General features: G+C 49.1%; 1 protein-coding gene and 2 long non-coding RNA genes across 7 annotated transcripts in view; 2 read left to right on the top strand and 1 right to left on the bottom strand.

Annotated features, from left to right (window-relative positions):
• LOC106729317 overlaps window positions 1–532 on the bottom strand; it is a 153311-nt gene extending 152779 nt beyond the window's left edge. For all 3 annotated transcript variants that reach the window (XR_004324500.1, XR_004324498.1, XR_004324499.1), the window contains exon 1: window positions 472–532. This is a non-coding gene — a long non-coding RNA (uncharacterized LOC106729317). The remainder of the gene's footprint in view (window positions 1–471) is intronic.
• Window positions 533–745: 213 nt separating this feature from the next.
• CALCOCO1 (calcium binding and coiled-coil domain 1) lies at window positions 746–15423 on the top strand. 3 transcript variants are annotated; one of them, XM_014557376.2, is made up of 16 exons: window positions 746–895; window positions 2969–3148; window positions 3487–3589; window positions 4340–4530; window positions 5934–6092; window positions 6481–6629; window positions 8302–8392; window positions 10241–10396; window positions 10599–10853; window positions 11295–11420; window positions 11903–11998; window positions 12347–12455; window positions 12687–12886; window positions 13263–13369; window positions 13613–13684; window positions 14345–15423. In XM_014557376.2, exons 2-16 carry the CDS (start codon window positions 2993–2995, stop codon window positions 14520–14522), a joined length of 2148 nt encoding a protein of 715 aa, XP_014412862.1. In that variant the 5' UTR covers window positions 746–895; window positions 2969–2992; the 3' UTR covers window positions 14523–15423. The 3 variants fall into 3 exon arrangements, with proteins under 3 accessions (XP_014412862.1, XP_014412863.1, XP_006182481.1); XM_014557377.2 differs by having other exon boundaries at window positions 13884–14484; XM_006182419.3 differs by lacking the exon at window positions 13613–13684.
• Window positions 6636–7277, top strand: LOC116667598. The gene is made up of 2 exons (XR_004324497.1): window positions 6636–6782; window positions 6876–7277. It is a non-coding gene; the product is annotated as an uncharacterized LOC116667598 (long non-coding RNA).
• Window positions 15424–24460: the final 9037 nt, after the last annotated feature.

The following is a 24460-nucleotide window of genomic DNA, read 5'->3' as shown; positions in this document are numbered from 1 at the left end:
GAATTACGCCAGGTTCCCTTTTCAACTTGATTGTTCTCGCTTCATCTCCCTCCTCTCCCCACCTTCACCACCTCAGACAATAGATTGTCCTCCTGGACCAGGAGGACACTCCGGGTAGCTCAGTCCAGGAGTGTAGTATTGGCAGGCCCCTGGCATTGAAACCCTCGAGTTGGAAAAAAGTCGTCAGCGGTGCACAACACAGTTTTCACAAGGGCTGTCCCTGGGGTTGCAGCAAAGAAGAAACTGCTACCACAGTTACTAGCTTCCTATCCCCTAAACGGTAAGTAGCTGTGACGTAGGGACGAGAACGCTTGGTAGTCGTGCAACCCTGGTGTTCTACCACCTTCATAGCTTTGATACTTTAGACCGATTCTGTAGCCGTTCTGGGCTTTAATTTCTTCATCTATAAAGAGTAGGTAATAAAACTGCCTATCTCACAGGTTGCTGTTAAAAGTAAACGAGAGCATGTACCTGAACTCGTTGGGCCCAGAGTATAAAACAGGGGGCGTTAGAGCCGTAACTTCTCCCCGCCCCCCAACCACGCACGTTACCAACCAGCCGTCGCCACTAATTTAGCCTGCCCCCTCCTGAGGAATCATGGGCCGTGAAGTCCTTTGGTTGCCACACCCTCGCTTGCTGCCATGGAACTGAGAACTACGTCTCCCAGGATGCCGCGGTGAGGCGGACGCCAAGACCTCCTTCTACTCCGCCCCCCCTTGCGCCCAGCCTCCTGGGATATGTAGTCCCAGTTCTGTGCTTGCTCGCCGGCAAAAGGGCACGGAGGAACCACAAACCCCAGAAGGCCTCGCGCCCACCCGTCTCCCTCCTCTCTCTGAGTCGGAGTGCTGTTTTTGTTGTTGGTGAAAGGTGAGGGAACAGCTGATCCGTCTGTGGGGTAAGAAACTTGGCCTAATTTGGGGGCGAACTTATGGGGGGATCACCCCACTTTCCAGTCTGCGAAAAGATAATCTAAGGGAACATAGAAGGGGGATGTAGGAGCTTTTGGGTGTTAACGCTTTACGTTCTGGAGAAGCCACCCCCACTGTTTTGGGAGTCTTGGTCTCAAGGGAGCCCTGATCAAGGGGGTACCCCCTCACTGTTCTCGCCTACCTATCAGTTCTTCTCTATAAAGCTTGATACGCTTAAAGGAGTGGGGGGGGTGCTGAAGTCTAATCAGTCTCGGCCCGGCAGGACTTGGCCCCACAAACGTTTCCTTTCCACCCCCACCTCCGCACCCCCACCAATCCAAAGCCCTTTACTACGCGGAATCCCTGGGGGAAAAAAACCTTCCAAGGTGTAGAATGTCAAAGAACACGCGCCCTACAGCGTGGGGGGATGGCTGAATCTGGCACATATATATATCTTAGGTGCCCAGAGCTCTCTTTCAGGCCTGGGGGATATTTCCAGCTGTTACGAATTTTGTTTGTGGGGAGTATGTGGGGTTCTCCAGGCTTAGATCCTTCAGGACAATTCATCCCCTCTCAGAAAGCCACAAGAATTGTATTTGGAAAAAAAACGTGGACTAGTTTTAAGCAGGGATTTTTCAAAGAGATGAAAATTCAGGGAAATCTCTTGTCTTCAATTCAGTCTCTATTTTGGAGGGAGAAGTAGCTCCTTTTTGTAGAGCTGGCCCACCTTTCCATCTCTACTTAGTTTTTTGTCTTCTTTTAAAGTCCCTTCCCCCCTGACTTCAACCTGGTGTGGGTTTTTGATGTTTCGGGGTGTGCACGTGACTAATGGCCATGTCTGATTGGACATCCATCAGCTGTGGCTGACACAGGATGAGGATAGTGGGCTGAAGAGGAGAGATAATGGGGCATCTCACAACCCTGGGCTGAGGGGTTCTCTTGATTGTTGTTGTTACCATTCCTCACCCCACCCCCATATTTTCCAATGAACTCTCCCCACCTAACTTGGAACACCCCTTCCTTTAAATCCCATCCTGTAGCATGCCTCCAACTACCAATCCAAGCAGATGGAAGGGTTCACGCACTTAGAATTGAGGCTAAGGGGAGGAGACAGAAAATGGGGAGGGAAACACCAGAGCTGGGTTAACAGTAGGTTTCTAGCCCTGCTCTTGGCAAGACCTGAAGAGAAGAATGTGAGGTTCTTTTTGGACTCTCTTTCCTTCTCTCAACATTATGTGTACATTTCCCCTTACTTCCCTACCTGGGGGTGGGGCTTTCCTGGCTCCAGGCCCCCACATTCCATCTCCCTACAGCAGCATGTTCCTGCTGAGTGTTTCACTCCACCCTTGAAGCAGCCGCCTCCAGAATTCTTGACTTCCTGGAGTAAAGACTGAGGGACAGAACCTACTTTCCTTATGTCCTCCCTCTTCCTGTCTCTGGAATGAGAGTGCAAGCTTCCTTTTATTCATGGCAGTAGACAGCTGAGATATGGGGAGAGTCCCCCAACCATATTCCAGCTCTGAAGACTCACAACATTAGTTGCCATTTTCAAGCATCATAAATCATTCCCAGATACAGCTGGAGTGGGCAAGGAAACCCACTTAGAATGAGGGGGCCCCACACCTCAGTTGGATTTTGAATTTAGGAGTCAGATGATGTGGGGGATGGGATGGGGAGATGGAGGCTGAAAAATTTAGAATGCCCAAGGCTATTAAGAGATGGAAAAGGAGGGACTGAGGAGGGCAGATCCTGAGATACTGGGGCTTGGTCATTGGGGCTGTGAAAAGGGAGCAGAAATTAGAGAAATCTTAACTTTAGGAAGAGCCTATGATGCAAAGAGGGCAGTGTGAGGCAGGATGGGTACTGACTCAGAAGGCCAGACCTATGCCCTAGAGACTAAGATTAATACCTTTTAAGGGTCCTGTAACCCTCAGGAGCTAGAAACCAGATATGCCTGAGTTTCTAGGTATTGTGGCAGGGGCTATGGGTAGGTAGGGACAGAGTTGAGGGGCAAAGATGTGGAGGGGGAGACTTTAAGATATTAAATCTTTGTTTCATAGGAGGGCAGATATCTCAAGGGCAGAATGGAAGAATCATCACTAAGCCGGGCACCATCCCGAGGTGGAGTCAACTTTCTGAATGTAGCCCGGACCTACGTTCCCAACACCAAGGTGGAATGTCACTACACACTTCCCCCAGGCACCGTGCCCAGTGCCAGTGACTGGATTGGCATCTTCAAGGTATCCCTGAAACCCATTTTGGCTCAAGCTTATAGGCCATGGGTTGGTTGGAAAAAGGGAAATGATTTGGTTCCTGGATTCTCAACCTCACAGTGATAGAGAAGAAGGGAGAAAGATGTCGCAAATGACAAGAGGCCATCTGTGTCAGCAAAGCCCATCTCCTCCCCATCTTAGCCTTGCTCTCTTCTGACACATTAGCATCCCACTTTCCCTGTCTCTCGTCATCCTTGCCACTCCAACACCGTCCTACCCACCCCCAGCTCAATCCCCCAGCCCTTTCCACCATCCAGAGCTGGTAGTTCATCACCGTACCCCTCTCCCACCATGGGTTTTCACAGGTGGAAGCTGCCTGTGTTCGGGATTACCACACGTTCGTGTGGTCCTCGGTGCCTGAAAGTATAACTGATGGTTCCCCCATCCACGCCAGTGTCCAGTTCCAAGGTACAAGGGAAGGTGGAAAACCAGGAGGGAAAGGTCAAGAGGATAGAGGTTTGGAAGAGGATAGTGGGCTCAATAGATATAGAATCATGGGGTTTTCACAGAATCAGGGATTCAGATATGGAAGAAACTGTAGAGGTTCACTAATCCCACCTCCTACCAAAAGAAGGTGGACTTCCTCCTTTGAAACTAAGGGGTAGGGAAGAGGGAAAGGTGGCATCGTATATTAAGAAGAAAGTGGAAAAAAAAAAAAAAAGAAGAAGAAGAAGGTGGTCATTAGATTCTGAAAGACCTGGGTTCAAATCTCAGCTCCAATACTTAAAAGTTGTTTGACCTTGGGTGAATTACTTAACCTCTCTGTGTCTGTTATCTTAACAGTAAAAGAGGATGCCTGGCTTCTAGGGACAATGTGAGAATTTAAAATGATACAGGTAAAGCTGTTAGCACAGTGCCTGCTACATAATGGGCACTCAGTAAATGGTAACTATCATTATTTTTTAATTTTTATTATTAAGTAGGGTAGGTTTGGAAAGAGAGGAAAGAGAGGGCTAGGCAGAAAGGAGGGAGAAGAATATCCCAGGGATCAGATACAGCCTGTGGGAGGTGGAGAGGAGAGGAAACAGTCTATGGAACAGGGAGCAAGGGGAGCCAAAGACAGTGGATCATAAAACACACCAAGGGGAAGGGGGACCTGCCAAGCATTCGAGGGCCTGGGATTACACTGGGGTCCTGGGTCTGTTCTTCTTCCTACAGCCAGCTACCTGCCCAAACCCGGAGCCCAGCTCTACCAGTTCCGATACGTGAACCGCCAGGGCCGGGTGTGCGGGCAGAGCCCCCCTTTCCAGTTCCGAGAGCCACGGCCCATGGATGAACTGGTGACCCTGGAGGAGACGGATGGTGGCTCTGACATCCTGCTGGTTGTGCCCAAGGCAACTGTGCTGCAGGTGAGAACAGAGCAGCAGAGCTGCTCCCAGGGAAGGGTGGAGGAGGCGCCTTCCCACTTCACCCTCCCCTCGCTGTAGCCTCAACCGAAGACCTCCCTGGGAGGTACACAAAGCCTTGCCTTCAAGAAAGTCTCAGTCTAACATAGACAGACACAAACATGTAGGGCAGGAGAGCAAGCCAGCCACAGGCCAGCGTCACTCCAGATTTCATAAGAACTTTTTGAGCCTTTTTTCTCCCAGGGCTGCATCCCACCCTGGGCCCTAGAGGAAGATGCACAGGGTAGAAGGAAGCCACTCAGGGAAAGAATGTTCTGAGGAAGGAAAGAATGAGGCCTACTTCCAGGACAAGTAAGAAGTGAGAGCAGTAGGTAGGGCCCTAGCCCTGTGCCACCCAGTACCGGAGCCACCACCCACACGTGGGTAGTGGAAGTGTGCGCTTGAAATGTGACTAGTTCAAATTGAGATGTACGATATGGATAAAATGTACATCAGATTTTGAAGACTTAGTAGGGAAAAATGTAAAAGATCTCAATCATTGTATTGATTGCGTGTTGAAATGATAACATTTTGGATAGACTGGGTCCTGTAAAATATTGTTAAAATGAATTCCACCTGTTTTTTATAACTTACGTGTCTACTAGAAAATTTTGAATCATATTTGTAGCTTGTATTATTTTTCTACCGAACCAAATAGAGAAAAATTAGGGAGTGGAGGTGACATTAGCAAGGAAGACTTCCTGAAGGAAGGTGAGGAGCAGGGACAAGTCGGGATGGAGCGCATGCCCCCGACAAGAGGACAGGCTGGAGAAGGCTCAGAAGGTGGGAGTGAGTAATTTGTGATTTACACAAACTCCTGACCCTTGGAACCCTCTAAATATAATGGAATCAACACAAGAATAGGAAGAAGATGTTTATGTCTTACATAAGTTAGAGATGGGTGAGCTCCTACCCACGTTCTGGTTTTACATTCATTGCTCTCACTCAAACCTTACAACAGCCCAGGCTAAGGGATCACATTACAGATGAAGAGAGAAACTCACAGAAGTTAAGTAACTTGTTCAGAGTCACCTAGCTAGTAAAAATGGTATTGGAGATTTAAACCCCACATCTGTCTGACTCCAAAACAGACAGGGTAACATTTGTCTGTATGGATTGAGACAGACTTATGCCAGATGGGTTCCTGCAGTTGCTGGACGAAGTCGGGGCCAGGCTTTGAATGGGAGAAGACAAGAAGGGTGGGCAGTTAAGAGTACTGGGAGCTTGTATGTCTCCTGGATGGTGGGCCACCCCTGACTCGCCTCTGGATAGCCTGGAGCAATGGCACTTCCCCGCCCTGAAACGCATCCGCACCTTAGAAAGGGCACTTCACAGGCAGACTCCCTTTCTCATCCTGTCCCCTTTAGAACCAGCTGGATGAGAGCCAGCAAGAGAGGAATGACCTGATGCAGCTAAAGCTGCAGCTGGAGGGGCAGGTGACAGAGCTGAGGAGCCGAGTACAGGAGCTCGAGATGGCTCTGGCCACCGCCAGGCAGGAGCACGCGGAGCTGACGGAGCAGTACAAGGTTGAGGGGGTTGGGCCGGGTGGGGAGAGGGGCCTGGCTGCTTCCCCAGGGTCCAAAATATGAACCCAGTGAAGACAGTAAAGGGGAGATGTTAGTGGGCTGTTAAGATGGTTCTGGCATCAAAGATTAGGTTTGGGGGTCACAAGTAGGATTAAACTGGATATGACAAGAGACACATCCCAAATTTGTAACGAAACTCAGTTCTTTGAACACGAGAGCTGAGTTACGGTGGAGGTGGCCGTGTTCCCTTACATTTTCATTTTCAAGGAAGGTGAGCAGGTAGGAGGGTGGATAGTCAAACTTAGGAATTCTCCTGCTAAACCTTTACTCCACTCTTTGAGAGCTGTGTCTCAACGTCTCTCTGCTTCTTGTGGAACCTTAATCCCAGGGGCTGTCCCGGTCCCATGGGGAGCTCACAGAGGAGAGAGACATCCTGAACCGCCAACAGGGAGACCATGTGGCCCGCATCCTGGAGCTGGAAGATGACATCCAGACCATCAGTAAGAAAGTGCTGACAAAGGAGGTGGAGCTGGACAGGTGAGGGGACGTCCTGTACCCCCACTACTTCCTTTCACTTCCGGTGACCCTCGGACCCCAGCCGCCCGTTTCAGGCGGGCAAGACCTGCTCTCCACCTCACGTGGTCTCTCTTTCCCTTCTCAGTGTCACTCAGGGCATTCCAATTACTGCAGGTATCTTTTTCTGCCAAGCTCTCTCCCATCTTTCCTAACCTATTCTGAATTCCTCACCTTCGGAAAGAATCATGGTTACCATTTGTTTTGCAGCAAAGGCTAAGCAGGAGCTAGGAGTGGAGGATTTGGAAGAAGAAAATGCATGGAATGGTCAAGGCAAGACAAGAGAGGATGGATTTCAGATTTTACCTCAGCAAAGCATGAGATTAGACTCTGTTCTCACTAGTAGGAAATGTTAGAACTGGTGATCCAGAAATGTCATAGGAGCCCTGCTCTGCAGAAAGGTGCAAATCGTAGAATCTTAGCATCGAGAGGAATGTGAAGTACTTAAGAGGGTATGTGAGAGAAAATCACCACCTCAGAAGGCAGCCTCTTTCAATATCAGACAGCTGTGGTTTTTGCGTCTCTTGTATGCTGTCTACCCTCCTGTCACTTCCACTCATTGGTCCTAGTTTAGACCTCTGGAGCCACATGGAATAAATTTCTTTCTTCTGCCAGATGCCTCTTATTTCTACCAAATAGCACAAATATTGACCACCTCCCATGCCTGTCCTTCAGATTTTCACCAGGAGAAACACTTCTTTCATGACATAATTCAGCTTCTTTTATTCAGTACTGGTAGATTTGATATTTAAAACAAACAAAATTCTTTAAAGGAAAGAGGCATGCTATCCAAGACCCAGAGTAAAAGGTGAGTTGATCTCTGAGGCTTCTTCAGTCCAGGATATGTTAATCTTGCCCTTGAGAGATACTAAATGTCTAGGTTCTAAATCATGGAAAAGAAAAGTAGGGATCACACTGAGCATCTGGAAAAGATTAGGGACTGTCTAGACCAGGGGTCAGCAAGCTATGGGCCACGTGCCACATCCAGCCTGCCACATGGTTTTGTACAGCCACGACGTAAGAATGGTTGGACAATTTTTAATGGTTGAAAAACAAAAGAATAATATTTTGTGACATGTAAAAATCATATGAAATTCGAATTCCAGCGTTCATAAATAAAGTTTTATTGGAACAGCCATGCTCATCCATTTACATCTTGCCTGTGGCTGCTTCCACACTCCAGTGGCAATGTTGAGAGGTTGCCACAGAGTCCACGTGGCCTGCAGAATCTAAAATATTTACTATCAGGCCTTTTATAGAAAACATCTGCCAACTTCTGATCTAGATCAAAGTTTATCATCAGTAATGACTGCCCCTTGTCTGGAAAAGACTGGATTCCGGTCTCTTGACTGAGTGCAAACAACTGGAAAGCCATTAGCAGAATATCCATTAAAGAGTGATGCATAAGGAGAAACAAACAACTGTTTATTTCTAGATTGTGCTCTAAAACCAGTAATCTTGGGTACTTGGGGCTTAAAACTGGATCATCTTGGTTTGGGGATTTTAGCATCCCAGAAAGAAGTGAAGGTCTGGGCCCAGAGGAGCCCCAACAGAACGGTGTGAGACCGAAGTCCGAGTCCTTCATTCCTCCTCTGGTGACCAGTCAGTCATCTAAGATTCCGTCCACCACTCACAGGGTTAGAGACACGGTGAAGGCCCTGACTCGGGAACAGGAGAAGCTCCTGGGGCAGCTGAAGGAAGTGCAGGCAGACAAGGAGCAAAGCGAGGTAAGGGCTCAGAGCTGGTGTGCTTTCTGTGTTATTGAGTCCCTTCTGAGTACCAGGATCCATAGAGGATAAAAATGTAAAGAAGACATTGTGTGCGCTTTCCTAGGGAATGGAAGCCTTACACCCAAATTGGGATTGGTCACAGTGCAATATAAGAAGTGTCAGCAGAGAAGTATGGTAAAGTGTTATGATCCTCCACAGAGGTGGATGAGGCACATCTGGTAGGGACATTAGAAAGGGCTTTTTTAAAAAAGCATAAACTGGTCTAGTATTTTCAAACTTTTGTATCAACAGAACCCAATTACATCTTATGTGGAACCTCCCTGAATAAATAAGAGCAATATATTATTACTATAAACTTACCTTTATAAATTCAAATGTCTAGAGGGGAGAGTATAGCTCCGTGGTAGAGCCCACGCTTAGCACACACAACGTCCTGGGTTCAATCCCCAGTACCTCCTCTAAAAATAAATAAATAAGCCTAATTACCTACTCCCCCAAGAAAAAAAAATTTTAAATAAATAAATAGAATAAAATACATTTTTTAATTTTTTAAATGTGTAACATTTACTTATAAAGTAATTGAAGCGATTAGGGAGTTTTGATGGATACCAAACTTTGAAATTGAAAATCATGGATGACTGTTCTGTCGGCCTCAGCAGCCAGTGTGTTTCTGTATTGTGTTGTGATTGTACAGTAGTGACAGCACCTTGAGTCTCACACACAAGCAGGTGCAAGTGATAACAGTTTTCAAGCTGTCCACCTTGCAATCTCAATTTGCTCTTCACTTCAATAGAAAATACAATGGAAACTTTATTCTGAGGTTTGCACAGAAATGAATTAACCTGGAAGCACATGTGAGTGGATCGGTAACCTCCAGTGTGTTAACTTGTGAGTGTGTGCATTGTTTTTTTAACATAATTTTTTATAAAATAGAAGAAGTTGAAACCAAATATTGGTAGAACCTCTAAATGGCTTCATCAGAACCCTAGGCTTCTGGAGGAGGGTTTGAAAACCATTTGCTCAGCAGTGAAGAACCGGTAGAACTTGAGTGGACAGAGATGAGAGGGAGGCCATTCTGGGAACAGAGAAAAACATGAGCAAAGGCTTAGAGTCCAGAACACTCAGGGCAGTTGAAAGTGTGGGTGAAGAGTTTGAGGTAAGGCCCAGATCAGATTATAGAGGAGCTTGAGTTTAGTCTTTATTCTAAGCAGTGAGAGGCATTGATGATTTTCAAGTGGGGCACATATACTTAAAGATACCTACTTCAAGAAGATTAATCTGATTGCCTTGTGGAAAACTAACTCGTTGTAAGATTATTCAGTAGTTCAAACAAAAAATGACCAGAACTTCAGCTGACGTGGTCGTGGTGATATTAGAAAAGAGAAGATGGCTGTGAACAAGGTGGAGGATGGAGAAGCATCTATCCTGTGGGCTGCTAGGGAGAGAAGAGTCACACATGGCACCAGGTATCCCGCCTGAGTGACTTGGGAAGTAGGTAGTACCATGGACAGAATCAAGAGTGGCAAGGACTGGGCTGGAGTGGGAGGTAGAATATGCTGAGTGGGAGGGGCCTACAGGACATCCAGATTGAGTTTTGATCTAAAAAGAAGAGTGGGGAAGCAGACATGGGGCATGGGATTCCTAGATTCACCTAAGACCACAGGCTGTGCTGCTAGACACTGGATGTTCAGGACTGAGTTACTTTGCCCTGAGAACCAAGGAGGACTGGCCAGAGGTGAATGTGTGAGTCTGTGTTAAATCTAAGAAGTGGAACCTTGGCCTCTCTCATCACAATGGTCCATTCCGCTGGCCACCCCAAATACGGATCCCCTTTCTTTACTTCAGGCTGAGCTTCAAGTGGCACAGCAGGAGAACCGTCGCTTGAATTTGGAGCTGCAGGAGGCCAAGGGCCGGCAGGAGGAGCAGAGCGCTCAGGCCCAGCGACTGAAGGACAAGGTGGCCCAGATGAAGGACACCCTCAGCCAGGCCCAGCAGCGGGTGGTGAGTGAAGCCCCTTGGCAACAGGAAGTAGGGAACATTCCAAGGGCTGGTTGTAGATGAATCTGGGGGAAAGACATGACTCAAGACTAAACAACCCAAACCTGAGTCCTGATGCAGTGGGGGAGAGGAAGGAGCCTAGTTACCTTCCTGATTCACCAATGACTCACTGGGAGCCCTGATTCCTCTCCTCCTTTCTCCTGAGGCTGAGCTGGAGCCCCTGAAGGAGCAGCTTCGAGGGGCCCAGGAGCTTGCAGCCTCGAGCCAGCAGAAAGCCGCCCTTCTTGGGGAGGAGCTGGCCAGCGCAGCGGGAGCCCGGGACCGCACCATAGCCGAGCTACACCGCAGCCGCCTGGAAGTGGCTGGCGTCAACGGCAGGCTGGCGGAGCTCAGTCTGCACTTGAAGGAGGAAAAAAGCCAGTGGAGCAAGGAGCGGGCAGGGCTGCTGCAGAGTGTGGAGGTAGAGGGATGGGGGGCCCTGCAGACTCCTGGCTCCTACTGCCCCACCTCAGTGTGGTCGGATCCCCTGGGAGGAGAGAAATGGGGGTGAGAACCTTTGAGGACTTAGGAGTGGGGACAGTTCACTGTCCAAGTGTGACCCCTCCCTAAGCAGGGTGTCTAGATCCTAATCTTCATAGCACCTGCCTTGGTTATCGTCTCAGTTCAGATATGTTGACCGTCTTAGGCACCTGGCCCTGCCATGATGTCCATTCCTGGTCAGCAAGGCGCTTTGCGGTCAGGGCCCTTCCTTTGATGGGAGGATACAGGGAATGAGGGAGGCAAAATCGCTCCCAAATATCCAGTTAAATGAAGAAGAGACACAGTGAGGATGGTCCTGTGGCCAGTGGCATCCCTTTTCCTTCACCTTTACCCTCCTGTTTTCCTTTTCGGTGTCTCCCAGGCCGAGAAAGACAAGATCCTAAAGCTGAGTGCAGAGATACTCCGACTGGAAAAGGCAGTGCAAGAGGAGAGGACCCAGAACCAGGTGTTCAAGGCTGAACTGGCCCGGGAAAAGGACTCCAGCCTGGTGAGGCACCCAGCCCCCCGAGAGTCCCAGGCCAGGGCCTCCTGAGGCATCAGCGCCCCTTCCCTCTTTCTTGGCCGTGGGCTCTGATTGCAAGGCACCCACTTCTCTGTTGGGCGGCATCCCACTCGCACACCTCCCAGCCCTCGTTGGTTTGAAACGTGCGGTGTCCCTTTCTGCTCTCGGCACACATTCTGGGCCCAGTAGGGATGGCTTAGGAGAGTTCTAGAGTGCCCCTGCTATGACCAAGGCCTCTGCAGCCCAGCCCAGAGGCAGCCATCCAGGTCCCCACTTGGGAGGCAGAGACTAGGACTCAGGCGAGTCTCTCGTGGCCAATACAAGGGACTCATGGAGAAGAGTGTTGGGACGAGAGAGGCTCAAAGGCACGGAGAGCCATGGTTCTAGGTTGTTGTGTCCAGGGCCCAGGGCCCAGGTTCTGGGAGGTACTTCTGGGCTCTAGATTCCACCTGGCCCTTTCCCCTCAGGTGCAGTTGTCAGAGAGCAAGCGGGAGCTGACGGAGCTGCGGTCAGCCCTGCGCGTGCTCCAGAAGGAAAAGGAGCAGCTCCAGGAGGAGAAGCAGGTGAGAACTGGTAGCTCAGGCCCCCTGGACGCCAGAGTGGAGGACTTGAGGGCTAGAAACTTCGTATCTTCTTGTCATCCCTTGGCTTAGAAACTGGTGTCTGTAAGAGGGCCCAGAGGCTAAAAATGGGACCCTGGCTCCTCTTCCTAGCTGACTTGGCTGGACGGGGAGGATTGCTGTGGGCAGAGGTGGAGGACTCCTGGGGGTGAGGATCTGCTCCACCCTTTGGTGAAGGCGTCTAGTCCTGAGGAGCTCAGAGTTGATCCTGGATACCAGGGAAGGCTGTGCAGTGCTGCATGGTTCGCATCTCCCCGGCCTCTCTCTCTCACCTTTCCTCCCCACCTTCAGGAACTGCTCGAGTACATGAGGAAGCTGGAGGCCCGCCTGGAGAAGGTGGCAGATGAGAAGTGGAGTGAGGGCCCTGCCACAGAGGATGAGGAGGCGGCCGCGGGGCTGAGTCTGTACACCCCCAGTCTTGTGGCTTCTTCCCGGTTCTACCTCCCTGGGCTGGGAAAGCTCCACATGGCCCCTCTGGGAGCTGCCTCCGCCTTCAGGGTTTTGCTTTTTTCCTTCCCAGACCCCAGACCCTGATTAATTTAACTGCATCCCACATCCAGAGAAGCCAGAGCTGATCCAACTGTCTAACAACATGTCCTTCTTTCTTCTCTGCCCGCTCCCTCACCCGCAGGCTGTCCGGCGGCTCTGACAGACTCAGAGGACGAGTCTCCAGAAGACATGAGGCTCCCGCCCTATGGCCTGTGTGAGCGTGGAGACCCGGGCTCCTCCCCTGTGGGGACACGAGAGGCTTCCCCTTTGGTTGTCATCAGCCAGCCAGCTCCTATCGCCCCCCACCTGTCAGGGCCAGCTGAGGACAGTAGCTCTGACTCGGTGAGCAGAGAGGGGAGAGGGGCAGGGACGGGGATAGGACCAAATCCAGGTGGCGCAGCCTCCAGAGCAGGGAATCTTAGCCATACAGGGCTCCCTTTTCTCTTTGGGGAGAGGAGGCAGCCCAGGCTCTCTTCCAGGCCACCCAATGGACACCACCCCAAAACCCAGTTAGCCTTACTGCTGCCCGTCCCTCCTGCCCACACTCATTCCCCTCCTGTCCATCGGCCCCCATCAAAGCACTTCTCCTGCCTCACTCTTACTCAGCTCTCTGTTCAGTGTCGCAGCCTCCATTGTTCTTCCCTTACCTGTCCCAGCATGCTGCTCCCCTTTCCTGGCACACTACCCCAAAACCCAGCCCTGTCCCTTTGGTACCCAGGAGGCTGAAGATGAGAAGTCAGTCCTGATGGCAGCTGTGCAGAGTGGGGGTGAGGAGGCCAACCTGCTACTTCCGGAACTGGGCAGTGCCTTCTATGATGTGGCCAGGTGAGTGCCAAGGGGGAAGAATAGGAGGGAGGTGGGAGGATGCCAGTGGAAAGGGCATCCAGGTGAACAGCCCTCATGCCCTACCCCAGCCTACCTCTTCTTGGTCCCAGCCAAGAAAAGGAGTTATAGAAAATTACCCACCACTCCAAATAACAAGTGCCTTCCGGTAATCCTCCCCCCATCCTGTCAATGCACATATGCACTCAGAGCCCCTGCCTTTAACTGGCTTCTGTGTTGTTCTAGCACCATCCACCGTGGAACCCAAATTGCCCTGCATCCCCTCTCTCCTGCCCCTAACCCTTCCCTGACCACCAGGTAAGTATCTAGGCTCCATTGTGGGAGGAGGGAGGGGGTGACCAAGGCCCCTAGGGACGGGAGCAGAGAGAAGACTGGGTCCAGCATCCACCTGATCACTCCTTAGATGCTGTCCCTCTTCCCTGACTTCCCTGGGGGACCCTTTGGGTGGAAGATTCAGATATCAGATTGCCCCCCTGCCTTCCCTTTTCTTCCACAGGTCAAGAGAGGAAGGCGGGGAGAAAGAGATTTTATCATCCAGATTTTATCACCCCAGCTTTGCCTGGATGTGAGATGGGCTCAGGACAGGGAGGGGTGATGCTGTCATCCTTCCAGGCTGGAGCAAGAAGATGAAGGACGATGTCAGACTCATTTTCAGCCTCATTAGGCAGCAGACGGAGATGTAGGGAGGAGAGCAGGAGGTTGGGGGATGGGCTGTGTACTAGAGCGACCAGCAGGGACTAAAGAAAAGAAAGCACGGGGAGCTGGGAAACTAAGGCTTCCAGTATTGTGGGGAGAAGGACGCTGCGAGAGAGGAGAGGAGAGGGAACTGCACGGATGCTGCATTAGCAACAGGGTCATCTGGGGGAGCCCAGGTGTGTGGGTCCTTCTCCCTGAGGTCTGCAAGCCAAGTAGCCAGTGGAGCCCACTGACTCTCTCCTTTTCCCTGTCTCTCTTTAGTGGTTTTGCAGTAGATCCCTTGTCAGAGGCCAGCACTGGGGGCTCTGCCAGCCCCCCATGGAAGGAGTGCCCTGTATGTAAGGAACGCTTCCCAGCAGAGAGTGAGAAGGATGCCCTGGAGGACCACATGGATGGACACTTTTTTTTCAGCACCCAGGACCCCTTCACCTTTGAGTGATCCCACACCCCCCACCCCATACATGCACAAATACACACTTACACATACACACACACACACATCATACACTGACATACACTTAGGTTTCAGGCCTCTTTTCCAGCACACTCAGCTCAGTGATATTCTGTTGCTTGAGAACTGTTCTCATGTGGTTTCATCCCAAGCTCTCCCAACTTCATCCTCGCCTGCCTGTCTCTTCTGTCCAGGCAGGGGGTCCTTCTTGGAAGCAGTGGCTGAATTTACCCCCTGAAAGCGGTTTTGGAGGAATCAGGATGGAGGAGGCCTTCTCCAGGGGGAATCGAATCACCCCCTCCTGGCCCTGGTTGCTTGTGTCACTCACATCAGCCACTGCACACACCCCACCACCACCACCACCACACACATACTCACACACTCACACACACTATCTGATGCCCTGAAGCTAATTCCTGGGGCACCCTGCCCTCTCGTTTGCGGTCTGTGTTTGTTTACCTGAGTTTTCTCTGGGGCCTGCATTGACACAGTGACCTCTTCAGGTCTCTTCCGGTTCTGAGCTTCCCTAGCTTCTCTTTCGGTTCCCCCACTGCCTTCCACACCCCAGCCCAGCCTTTTCCAGACCGTTAGATCTTAAGTTTGGGGGTTCCTTTTGTATTTTTGAGGTTTTCTGTATTTTATCTCCTGTCCCTCCCTCCCGCCACCCCCTAGGGTCCTCACATGGAAAGAAATAATGCATTTGTGCCTTCTGTGAGGGATGGGGGAACAAGTGGTCCCAGGCATCCCCACTTCCCGGCCCTCCTCTCTCTCCAGGTTCCCCCTCAGCAATAAGAGCTTTCCCCCGATATCCCTCCCCCTGCCTGTAGTTTGGATAAAGATATTTATATGATATGTATAACTATTCTAATAAAATGTGTTCTTATCATGAGGTGTGACTAGAGCAAAGAAGGTCAAGACCTCTGGCTCTTAGACCTTGGTGGAAGGAAGTTGTGGGGAGGCAAGTGGTGGGGGAGGGACCCCCTCTGCCTTGGGGAGGAGACTGGGCTGTATTTTCTCACCCTGCCTCCTGGCCTGCTGGCCACCAGCGAGAAGAGGGGAGTGCAGACCCTTTGTCTCATGTGGGGGGTCTGGCTTGGGGAATACTGCAGTGGGGCAGGGAGCAAACTGAGGGGGAGGGAAGGGTTTAGTCCCAGGGGTGGGGCAGCATGGGACCCAGGGTCCTGGGCCAGGTGCAGACCTTGGAAGTGAGGAAGAGGTTTCCACTGCTGCGACCATCACTGTCCAAAGCAGCCATCACCATACCTTGAACCAAAGGACAGCTATTACTCCTGTCAAGAGTACACACCTTTAAGCATCCACCTTATAAAAAATGCTCCAAACCTGGCACCTCTAAAGATGATTTGAATTCCTCCCATCCCTGCCTCCCTCTCTCCCTGTGTTGCCATCCTCACATACGCCTATGCACGCGCTGACTTTACAGTCACAAAAACACATTCATCCACTCTAACCAGCTTCACAGCTAGACAAATGCACACACAGCATCATAAAGCACTTACTAAGGACCTGCGTGCTCACCACAGCTCTCTGCAGTGCCTGGCACGAGTTGTGCCTACAGCCCCCTGTTCTCCATCCCAGGAGCTCCCTTGTCAGCCACCTTCTATTCCCTTCAGGGCCCGTGGGTGGGCCACCCCCACCATTCCCTCTCTCCATCCACCTGAAACCATCCTGCCCACCCCCCTTCCAGCCCCACCTGGATGACATCTTACATCTTTCCTTCTTCTCTCACATTGCTGTCTCCTAGCAACCCCATCTCCTTCCCTGAATCCCTTCCAAGGAAATTAGAGATAATGGATCTCTCCTCTCTCCATCTCAACTCCTCTTTATTGATCCTCCTTTAATGAAAGTTAATTATAACAATGATTTAATTAATAGAATCCCTCTCTTCCTTTATTGCTTCCCGTATTAAGACTATTAATAAATACGAGCTGGGCTGACAGAGGCATCCATCACCCGCCTGGGATTCCCCCCATCCCTCCTTTTTCCCTCCCCCTTATCCCCTCCCTCTCTTGGCCTATAAACTTGCCGGGGTAGTGGGGGTTAATCAGAGAGGAATTATGAGCCAACATGCCCAGCAGGAGTTGCATTTAATGAAATCACTTGTGATTTATGTCTGGGGGAGGCTGGGGAGGGAAGAATCTGGAACCCAGATACACTGCTTCCAGAAGAATGGCCTCTAGTGCAAAAGAAGAGGAAGGGAGACAGAAACAGGGACCCAGGGCCTTTACTCTCACCCCACAGCCCCTGCAAATCCAAACACACGCCCCAGCAGGAGCCACATAGGTAGCTGCACGACGCCGTTGACAAGGAGGCTGCCAGACTAAAATCACCTGTGAGGATAGCAATGTAAGTTTTGTGCTTTCCCACCTCCAAAACTACATGGCTCATTCTCACCTCTTTCCTTTCTCCCCAGCCCAGTTCTGCTTTACCTTCCCAAACCTGCTCCATACTCTCCTCCTCCATGAAGCTCCTCAGGCTCTCATCAGACCCCCTCAACCTGGGTATCTAGAGTTTCCAGCCATTCCTTTCTCTGCCCTTCGTATGTCTATCGATACGCAGTCTGCACCTTCAGATTGGGAGTTCCCCAGAAATTTAGAGCCATTTCTCTTCCTCACTTATGATTTGCCTACCCCAGGGTCCAGTGCATGGCCCCTGACACAGGGAACTCAGGGGAGGGTAACCAACTGCATGGGTGGAGAGGGAATACAGCTGGATTCCGATTCAAGTTCTTTCTCCTACTCATGTTGTGGTATTTGGCAACTCAGCCTCTCTACTGTTTCCCTGCTCCAGTGGATCATCTCTTGCCTCCTGCTTCCCAGCATCCTTCCAGAAAGTGATGGACCCAAATGGGCTCAAGACCCTAGTGTGAAAGGAAAAGTCAGACCAAGTAGCAGTAAATAGGAACTCAGGTGTCAGCGTTTGGTGGGAGATGAATGAATCCCAACATCACTTCCCACTTAAAGAACCTCAGTGGCTACCTGCTACCTATAGAAACACAATGTGCAGGTGGCTCAATGTGTGAGTCAGGGTCTTAACCAACTTGCCTTTCCATTTCCCACCCTACCCTAAGGAATCCTGGACTCCGGTTTTACAGAACCAGTCCTCAGAAATAGGCACTGCTTCTGCATGGCTCTGAATACATGCTTTCCCCTCAGCTCAAAAGACACTTCCTCCATGAAGCCTTACTTGATTTCCTTCATTGTCCTCTGAGATACCATATAGAGCACCTTGTAAAAACACACTGTATCATGTTTACAAGTTTTTCTTCTCTCTCGACTATAAGCAGCTTGAGGGTAGGTTCTGTGTTGGTACATTTCACATCCCTGAAGTCCAGTACAGGGACTGGCACATAGGGCCCATCCTCCAAAAATAATTTTTAATTATTTTAATAAAATGTTTCATACATACAAAAGAATATATATATATCCATATACCAGGAGTAAAGAATAATAAAGTGCATATTATTGGACTTGCTAACCAGCTTTTAAAAACATTACCAGTACGGTTGAAATGCCAGGTGTAGCCTGAAAGAACAAGACGTGATGCCAGGTAGGATAGAGATAGTTCATCCATTAATTTAAAAAAAACTTTATGGAGTGTGCTTTATGGGTCAGTTGCTGGGACTAGAGATGGAGCAGTCAAAAACCCCTGCCCTCAAAGAGCTCACAGTCAACATAAACCAACAAAGAGAAGGAAACAAGTAAGCACTACTTTAGAGATGCGCACACTGTGCTGTGGGACCACAGGGAAGGGCTACTTAACCAAGACTGGGGCCGACAAAGTTTCCCGTGGGTTATACATACAGGGGCTGAGTACGTGTGAGCCAAGTGTGTGCAGGCAGAAGGAACAAAATGGCGAAAAATCATTCAGAAATCTAAATACTCAGGTAGGGCTGCTGAGGAAAGATTACACACAGTGTGGGAAGTGAGACAGGAAAGATGGACTAACAGACATTTACTTACACATTTACTCAACAGATACTCATTGAATGCCCACTATGTGCCAGGGGCACTGGAAACACATGAACAGGTAGGAATGCCTGCCTTTGTGGAGTTACACTCTATTGCCAGATCATGAAAGTCCAGAGAAACCAGTTAAGAACCCACTGTAATAAACTTGGTCAAAATGGTGAGCACCGATCTTAAGCACTATCAAGAGGAAAAGAAGCAGAATTCTTCAGAATGCAGCATTAATGAGACCTGTTGATAATAAGATATGGGGAGTGAACAGAAGGAGTCCTGGGGATCCCAGGTTTCTGGTTTCAATGGCCAGATAACCAACTGATGCCATTCACCAAATTAATTATACAAATGGAGAAATAATACTTTGGGGGAAAGATGATCAGGGCAATTTTGTCTTGTTGAATTCCCAGTGTCTTTCGGATCTTTCAAAGGAGAGAGAGATTCAGTAGGCAATTGGATAGATATTTAAGTCTGGAGCTCAAGAGGGTTTGGAGCTGTCAATAAAGACAAGATTCTTGAAAGTAAAGGTGCTAAGAATGAAGACTGACTACCCAGGTCTCCTTGCATGTAGAGTGAGAGGGTAAGAGGGCTGAGGGCAGCACCCAGGGGACCATCAACATGGAAGGGAAGGCTGGAGAATGCACAGTCATGGAGAAGACAGAAGGAAGCAATGCAGGAGAGATGAATCAAGGAGAAAGGCTAGCAGTAGCAGGTGCAACAGAGAAGCTGAGGAAATTATTCCTGGAAACTGTTGGTTTAGCCGCCAGCAGGTCGTTGGTGGCTCGGCCAGAGGCGCTTAAGGAGAGTGTTGCGGGTGGAAGTTACTGTGCAGCTGGACTTCGTAGGGCCTACAATAGATACCCTGCAACAGATACACAATTCTTCTGACCCGTGAGGATTGGGAATATGTCTCCTGACTCAAATAAAAACAAGGACTCCTAAGTCGAGATGTAAGGAAAATCAAGGGCAGGAACCGAAATGTCTGGGGTCCGACATCAAAGATCCCGCTGCCTCTGACTAGCCGGGTGTGAAGCACGCTTAAGCCTGCGCTGCCTGCGTTGGTAGTCATCAGCCACATGTGACGAGTGAACACTTGAAACGTGGCTAATACAAATTGAGATTTGTTAAATGCAAATTGTAGAACAGATTTCAAAGAATACCAAAAAAGGAATTTAAGTAATGTTATATTGAGTACATGTTGAAATGACAATATTTTGGATATATTGGGTTAAATAAAATACATTATTGAAGTTAGTTTCACCTAGTTCTTTTTCACTTTTTTGAGTGTGGCTACTAGAAGATTTTAAATCATGTATGTGGCCCATATTAAATTTCTACTGCACAGCACTTGCCTAAGCCCTGCCACTGAATAGGACCCCTACAGCCTGGACATCCCTAGACTCCCCCAGACTCCCAGCGTCCCTCACAGCAGAAGGGTAAACACTTGAAATTCCCAAAACTGCATTCTGTAGGCACAGCTTTGTCTTATGCTCCCAAGTCCATAACCTATGGCAAGAGATTTCATTGCTTAATACACCATCTCCAGGTTTCTCTGTCCCAGTCCCTCCTTCTCCAGGTCTGGTTGATAATCAGATGAGAGCAGAAATGTCTTGTTCTAACTCAGAAAAGTGGATTTTTTTCCCAGCTTACAGCCCAGAATCTCTCTCCTAACCTTAAATTTGGAAGCCATGTCTCCTCCCTGTTGCCCCCATTTCTCAACTCCCGCTTTGCCTTTCTGAAACCTTGGAAATCTCTCAAATTGGTTGAAACACTGTGTTGAGGCAATCACATAGGCTTTAGAGGTCTCTAGACTTAATTTGTCATATGTCCTAACCAGGTGACCTGGAGCAGATCACCTCATCTCTTTCAGCCCTCACCTGCAAAATGAGGATAACGCCTACCTGGAAAATTAATTGTGGTGATTATATGAGATCAGATGTGTAAAATGCCTTGTACAGAGCCCTCTCCATAACAGATACTTTGTAATTTGGGGTTTTCCACTTTGCATGTTATTCCTGCATATCTGGAGAACTAGGAGAAGAAAGAGCACACTCAGGTTCAGATATATGGACTGACAGAACCTCCAAACCAACAAGGTGCTTAAAGATCTATTTCCAACTTCTCATTCAGTGCAGAAATTCCCTGGCCCACATCCCTCCTTGGTAGTCATCCAACCTCTGCTTTAACATCTCCAGGGACTACTCATTGGTTCACTCAGTAAACAAGAACAAGGCACTGTGGGAGCCACAAAGAAGGGCAGGCTCAGATCTTGATGTTAAGGGGCTTACTTATATATCAGCAATAAGGATATACAGAGAAATTACTATAACATAAGGTAAATGTGTTATGTGCTAAATTGAGGCGCCACGACAGAGAGCCAATAACCCTACAGGTTAATCCACGTGCAACAAAGTGTGGCTCTAATGTTAAAATCACTCCCAAATCTCTGACCTCAGTTTTCCCATTCATTCCATGGAAAATGGAACAAGATCCTTCCCCACCAGGTCATGGGTCATCCTGCAGGAGGACATTCCTGTAATAGCCTTTAAAATTCCAGGTGGGGGTGAACATGGAGAGGCTAAAATAGATGAATCAGAGCACAGGTGAACTAAATTAGCGGCAAGATCCTCCAACCTCATTTGTATCCAAATTTCTGGGAGTCCGTAGAAGTCTACCCCACCCTCTAGGTACCACCAGAAATTCCTGGCCCCCTGGAAAGCCCTGCACATCTCTACTCTCAGGGCTTATCCAAATGACTTTCTGTGTGCTTTGCTCTTCCTTTCACCCTATCCCTCTGACACTGTTTTCATCTCTCATCGGCCTCTCTGAAATTTTCTGTGTCCATCTCTGCTCAAGCTGTCTCTTTCATCATTTTGATTTTGGGTATCTGTTATCCTTGAGGGTTCTCTGCCTCTGTCTCCATCTCCCTCCCTTTTACTCTTTCATCATTCTCCATTTCTTGGTTGGTTTCCATTTTCTGTCTCTGGCCTTGCTTTCTCCCCAGCTGCCGCAAAGCCATAAACCCAGCCGGCCCTGCAGCAGGCAGCCGCCAATCACTGGGCTCCAGGAGTTGAGGGGAGGGGGCGGCAGAAGGGAGGGGGCGGCAGAGAGGAGGGGGCATGGAAAAGCTGGGGCGCTGTTGCTACCGCAGGGGAGGGGAGAGGCAGAAAAGAGCAGAGAGATGCCACTCCCAGAAGGCGGCCACAGCTTTCCTGCGGGAAGCAGACACCTGGCCTCTCTTTCAGTTGTGAGTCAGGGTACCTGGGTCCCTCCCCTGTTCTCCCCAAACCACGATTTCTCTTCCAAAAACCACAGGCCACAGATTACTCCACCATAAATTTGCCTACTCCTTTATTCTTCTGTTCTCCCAAGATGCGGGAGCCTAAAGGACCCTGGGGATCTGAGGATGTTTGGGGCAAAAGCTTACGTGAACATGGTATGATAAAAGAATGGTCCAGACAGGGTGATGTAAAGGAGACTGCAAAGCAATAGGTTGGGGAAACACTGAGAGGAAGGAGAGTCCTAACTGGCCAAGGGTGAATCAGACAATTGGGCACTCCAAGCTTCTTACCAGCTCTCCGGGATCCCTAAAGCAGGATTGACAGCCAGAATCCCTGGTCTCTATTCTATGTTGGGGTTGGGCATGTAGGTGCCACATAAAGGGCAACTATCCCGCTCATCCTTAGGAATCTAGGGTCTGGGGAGGGGGAGGAGAGTTAGAAAGGGAAATCAGGAAAGGGGAGGGATTAGCAAGAGATTTTAGGAGAAGAGCAGAGGAGGAGGAACATTCAGTCCTGTTAGGGCAGAAGGAGACAGGCCCAGCAAGCGGTAATTCCTGGTGTGCCGGCGACCCCTGCTGGCTGTGCGCACCACCACCTGGGAGAAGAGAAGGAACAGCCAGCCCATGTGAGTCCCAGTGTAGGGTGAACGTGACACTGTGTTTTGGGAATGTATCACTGTACAACAGTGACAATGTGTGTAGCACTGCCCACAATCACGTGGGCACCCCTGGGTGAAGGCAGTAATGTCACTGAGCACAAAAGCCACAGAGTTCAGGCTCTGAACTGCTGGCTCCCTGGCAGGAAGTCTGGGTATCTGGGAACAGAGAGGTCTCTGAGCCAACATACTCCTCACTGGAGTCATGTCAGTGTATGGATCCACTCGGTGAAGCTCCGCTGGCATCAAATTAAAATTAACCCGTCCGAGTTTAAGGGGGAAAATGTGGGCTTTGGAATCAGACATACCTAGGTTAAAATCCTGATCCCCTGTACTAGCAGTCTGACCTCAGGCAAGTTACTTAACTTCTTTGAGCCCAATTTCCTCGCCTGTAAGGGCATAATAATACCCACCTCACAGGGTGATTGTGAGTGTTTAGCACAGTGCCTAGCAATGGGAAGCATTTAACAGATGCTCATTTTCTGCCTCCCTCTTCCTTTATCTCCCCTACTCCAAGGTCGGGCAGGGATTTCAAAAGGCAAATAAACTGAGGATGATGTTGACAATGATGATGGTGGTGGTTTATATTTACATCACTCATGCAAATCATTTTAAACATATTTTTAATACGTGGCTTTTTTCTTTTTTATTAGCCAGGCACATCATGATCATGTTTTATTGGGCTAGAAATATCCTGGTGTTATGGCAGGTATCTAGAAGGACAGCCTTATGAAGTGATAACAAGGCATGACAAATCTTTCTTTATTGTGATACATTTTCATTACTCAGGTTAATCAGGAATTACCCATTAGAACAAGGGCTTAAGATAAGTACATGACAGTCATCTGTGGAGATCAGAATCTCCTGATTTTCCAATGGGTGTCTAATTGTTATTGCTGTTGTGGGGGGACGATTAATGCTTTGATTGAACTGGTCTTAAAACATTAGAATAACTCAAGGAGAGATGACAGGCAGTTAGAAACAGAATATTCTGAAATGGAAAAGAAGACCGATGTCAGTTCTCCGGAAGACTAGTCAAATCATTACAGCTGTCTGTCCAGTGACAGGGGCCAACTGTTTATGAAGTGAAGAGCTCCTCTTCGGCAGGAGCTGGCTGACTCCCTGGCAGGCCTACCATGAAGGAAATTTGGGCTGCAGAGGGAGACCGGATAAGAGGCCTTCTGAGGTCCCTCCGCAAATGCACTCCAGTGCATAATGAATACTTAGCTCGGTAGAAGTGTTGTTCCAAATGGCATGAACGCGGAACCCATGGTCATTGTTTGTCACCACATGGTGAGGGTAGGGGGATTCGTAGTAATAAAAACTATTTTCTTTTCCTCTCTGAGAATTTGTTCTTCCCAAGGAAAGGCAAAATTCCAGGGTCATTCTCCCTCTAACCATCCCCACATTCCTCTGCATTTCTTGTGCAGTTTTTTTGTTTTTCTTTTTGGCCTAATAGGATCCCTCTTCAAGTATCTTAAAGAAAACTTGCTTTTAAAAAAGGCTTTTTTCATCCTTTAATTTTCTGCCTCTAAGAGGTGGGCAAGCAATGGGCAGGGGCGGAGGAAGAAACAAACATTTGAGTTCCTATTTAGTGCAGATGCTGTCATTTTAGCATCTAAGAGAAGTGTCTGCTTTCATGCAGGTAAATGTGTATGTATATATTGTTTTATAAATGTGGATGTAAATGTGATGGGTCTGCACAAAGTCTTTGCTGTTTGGGCTTCTCTGGGGGATTTTGGAATCTAGCTGCCTGCAGGGGAATCTGTGTGCAGCTCCTCCGAGGATTTCAGTTCCTTCCATGTGTACACAGACCTGCCAGGAATTATTCTCCCAGCTTCAGGATCTTTGTGCGGGATCCCAGCTTTGTCTCTATCCTGGGTACAAGGGTGTGGTCATATCAGGACTCATCTGCCTCCTGGCCTTCCATGTGAGCATGATTGCATTTTCCATCTTTGTCACAGTGCATGCAGATCCCTGTGCCCAACCTTCCCCACAGGAAGCCATGTG

The sequence above is a fragment of the Camelus ferus genome, chromosome 12, assembly GCF_009834535.1.
Source record: "Camelus ferus isolate YT-003-E chromosome 12, BCGSAC_Cfer_1.0, whole genome shotgun sequence".
Taxonomy (NCBI): Eukaryota; Metazoa; Chordata; class Mammalia; order Artiodactyla; family Camelidae; genus Camelus; species Camelus ferus.
The sequence above is the reverse complement of the archived record's forward strand: the minus strand, read 5'-3'. Positions and strand labels throughout refer to the sequence as shown.

Bases quoted from the DNA above. Each gene is read 5' to 3' on its own strand.
- CALCOCO1 (XM_014557376.2), top strand. From the start codon at position 2,993: ATGGAAGAATCATCACTAAGCCGGGCACCATCCCGAGGTGGAGTCAAC. The intron at 12,887-13,262 runs GTGAGCAGAGAG...TTTGGTACCCAG, and splicing joins AGGACAGTAGCTCTGACTCG to GAGGCTGAAGATGAGAAGTC. The intron at 13,685-14,344 runs GTAAGTATCTAG...GTCTCTCTTTAG, and splicing joins AACCCTTCCCTGACCACCAG to TGGTTTTGCAGTAGATCCCT.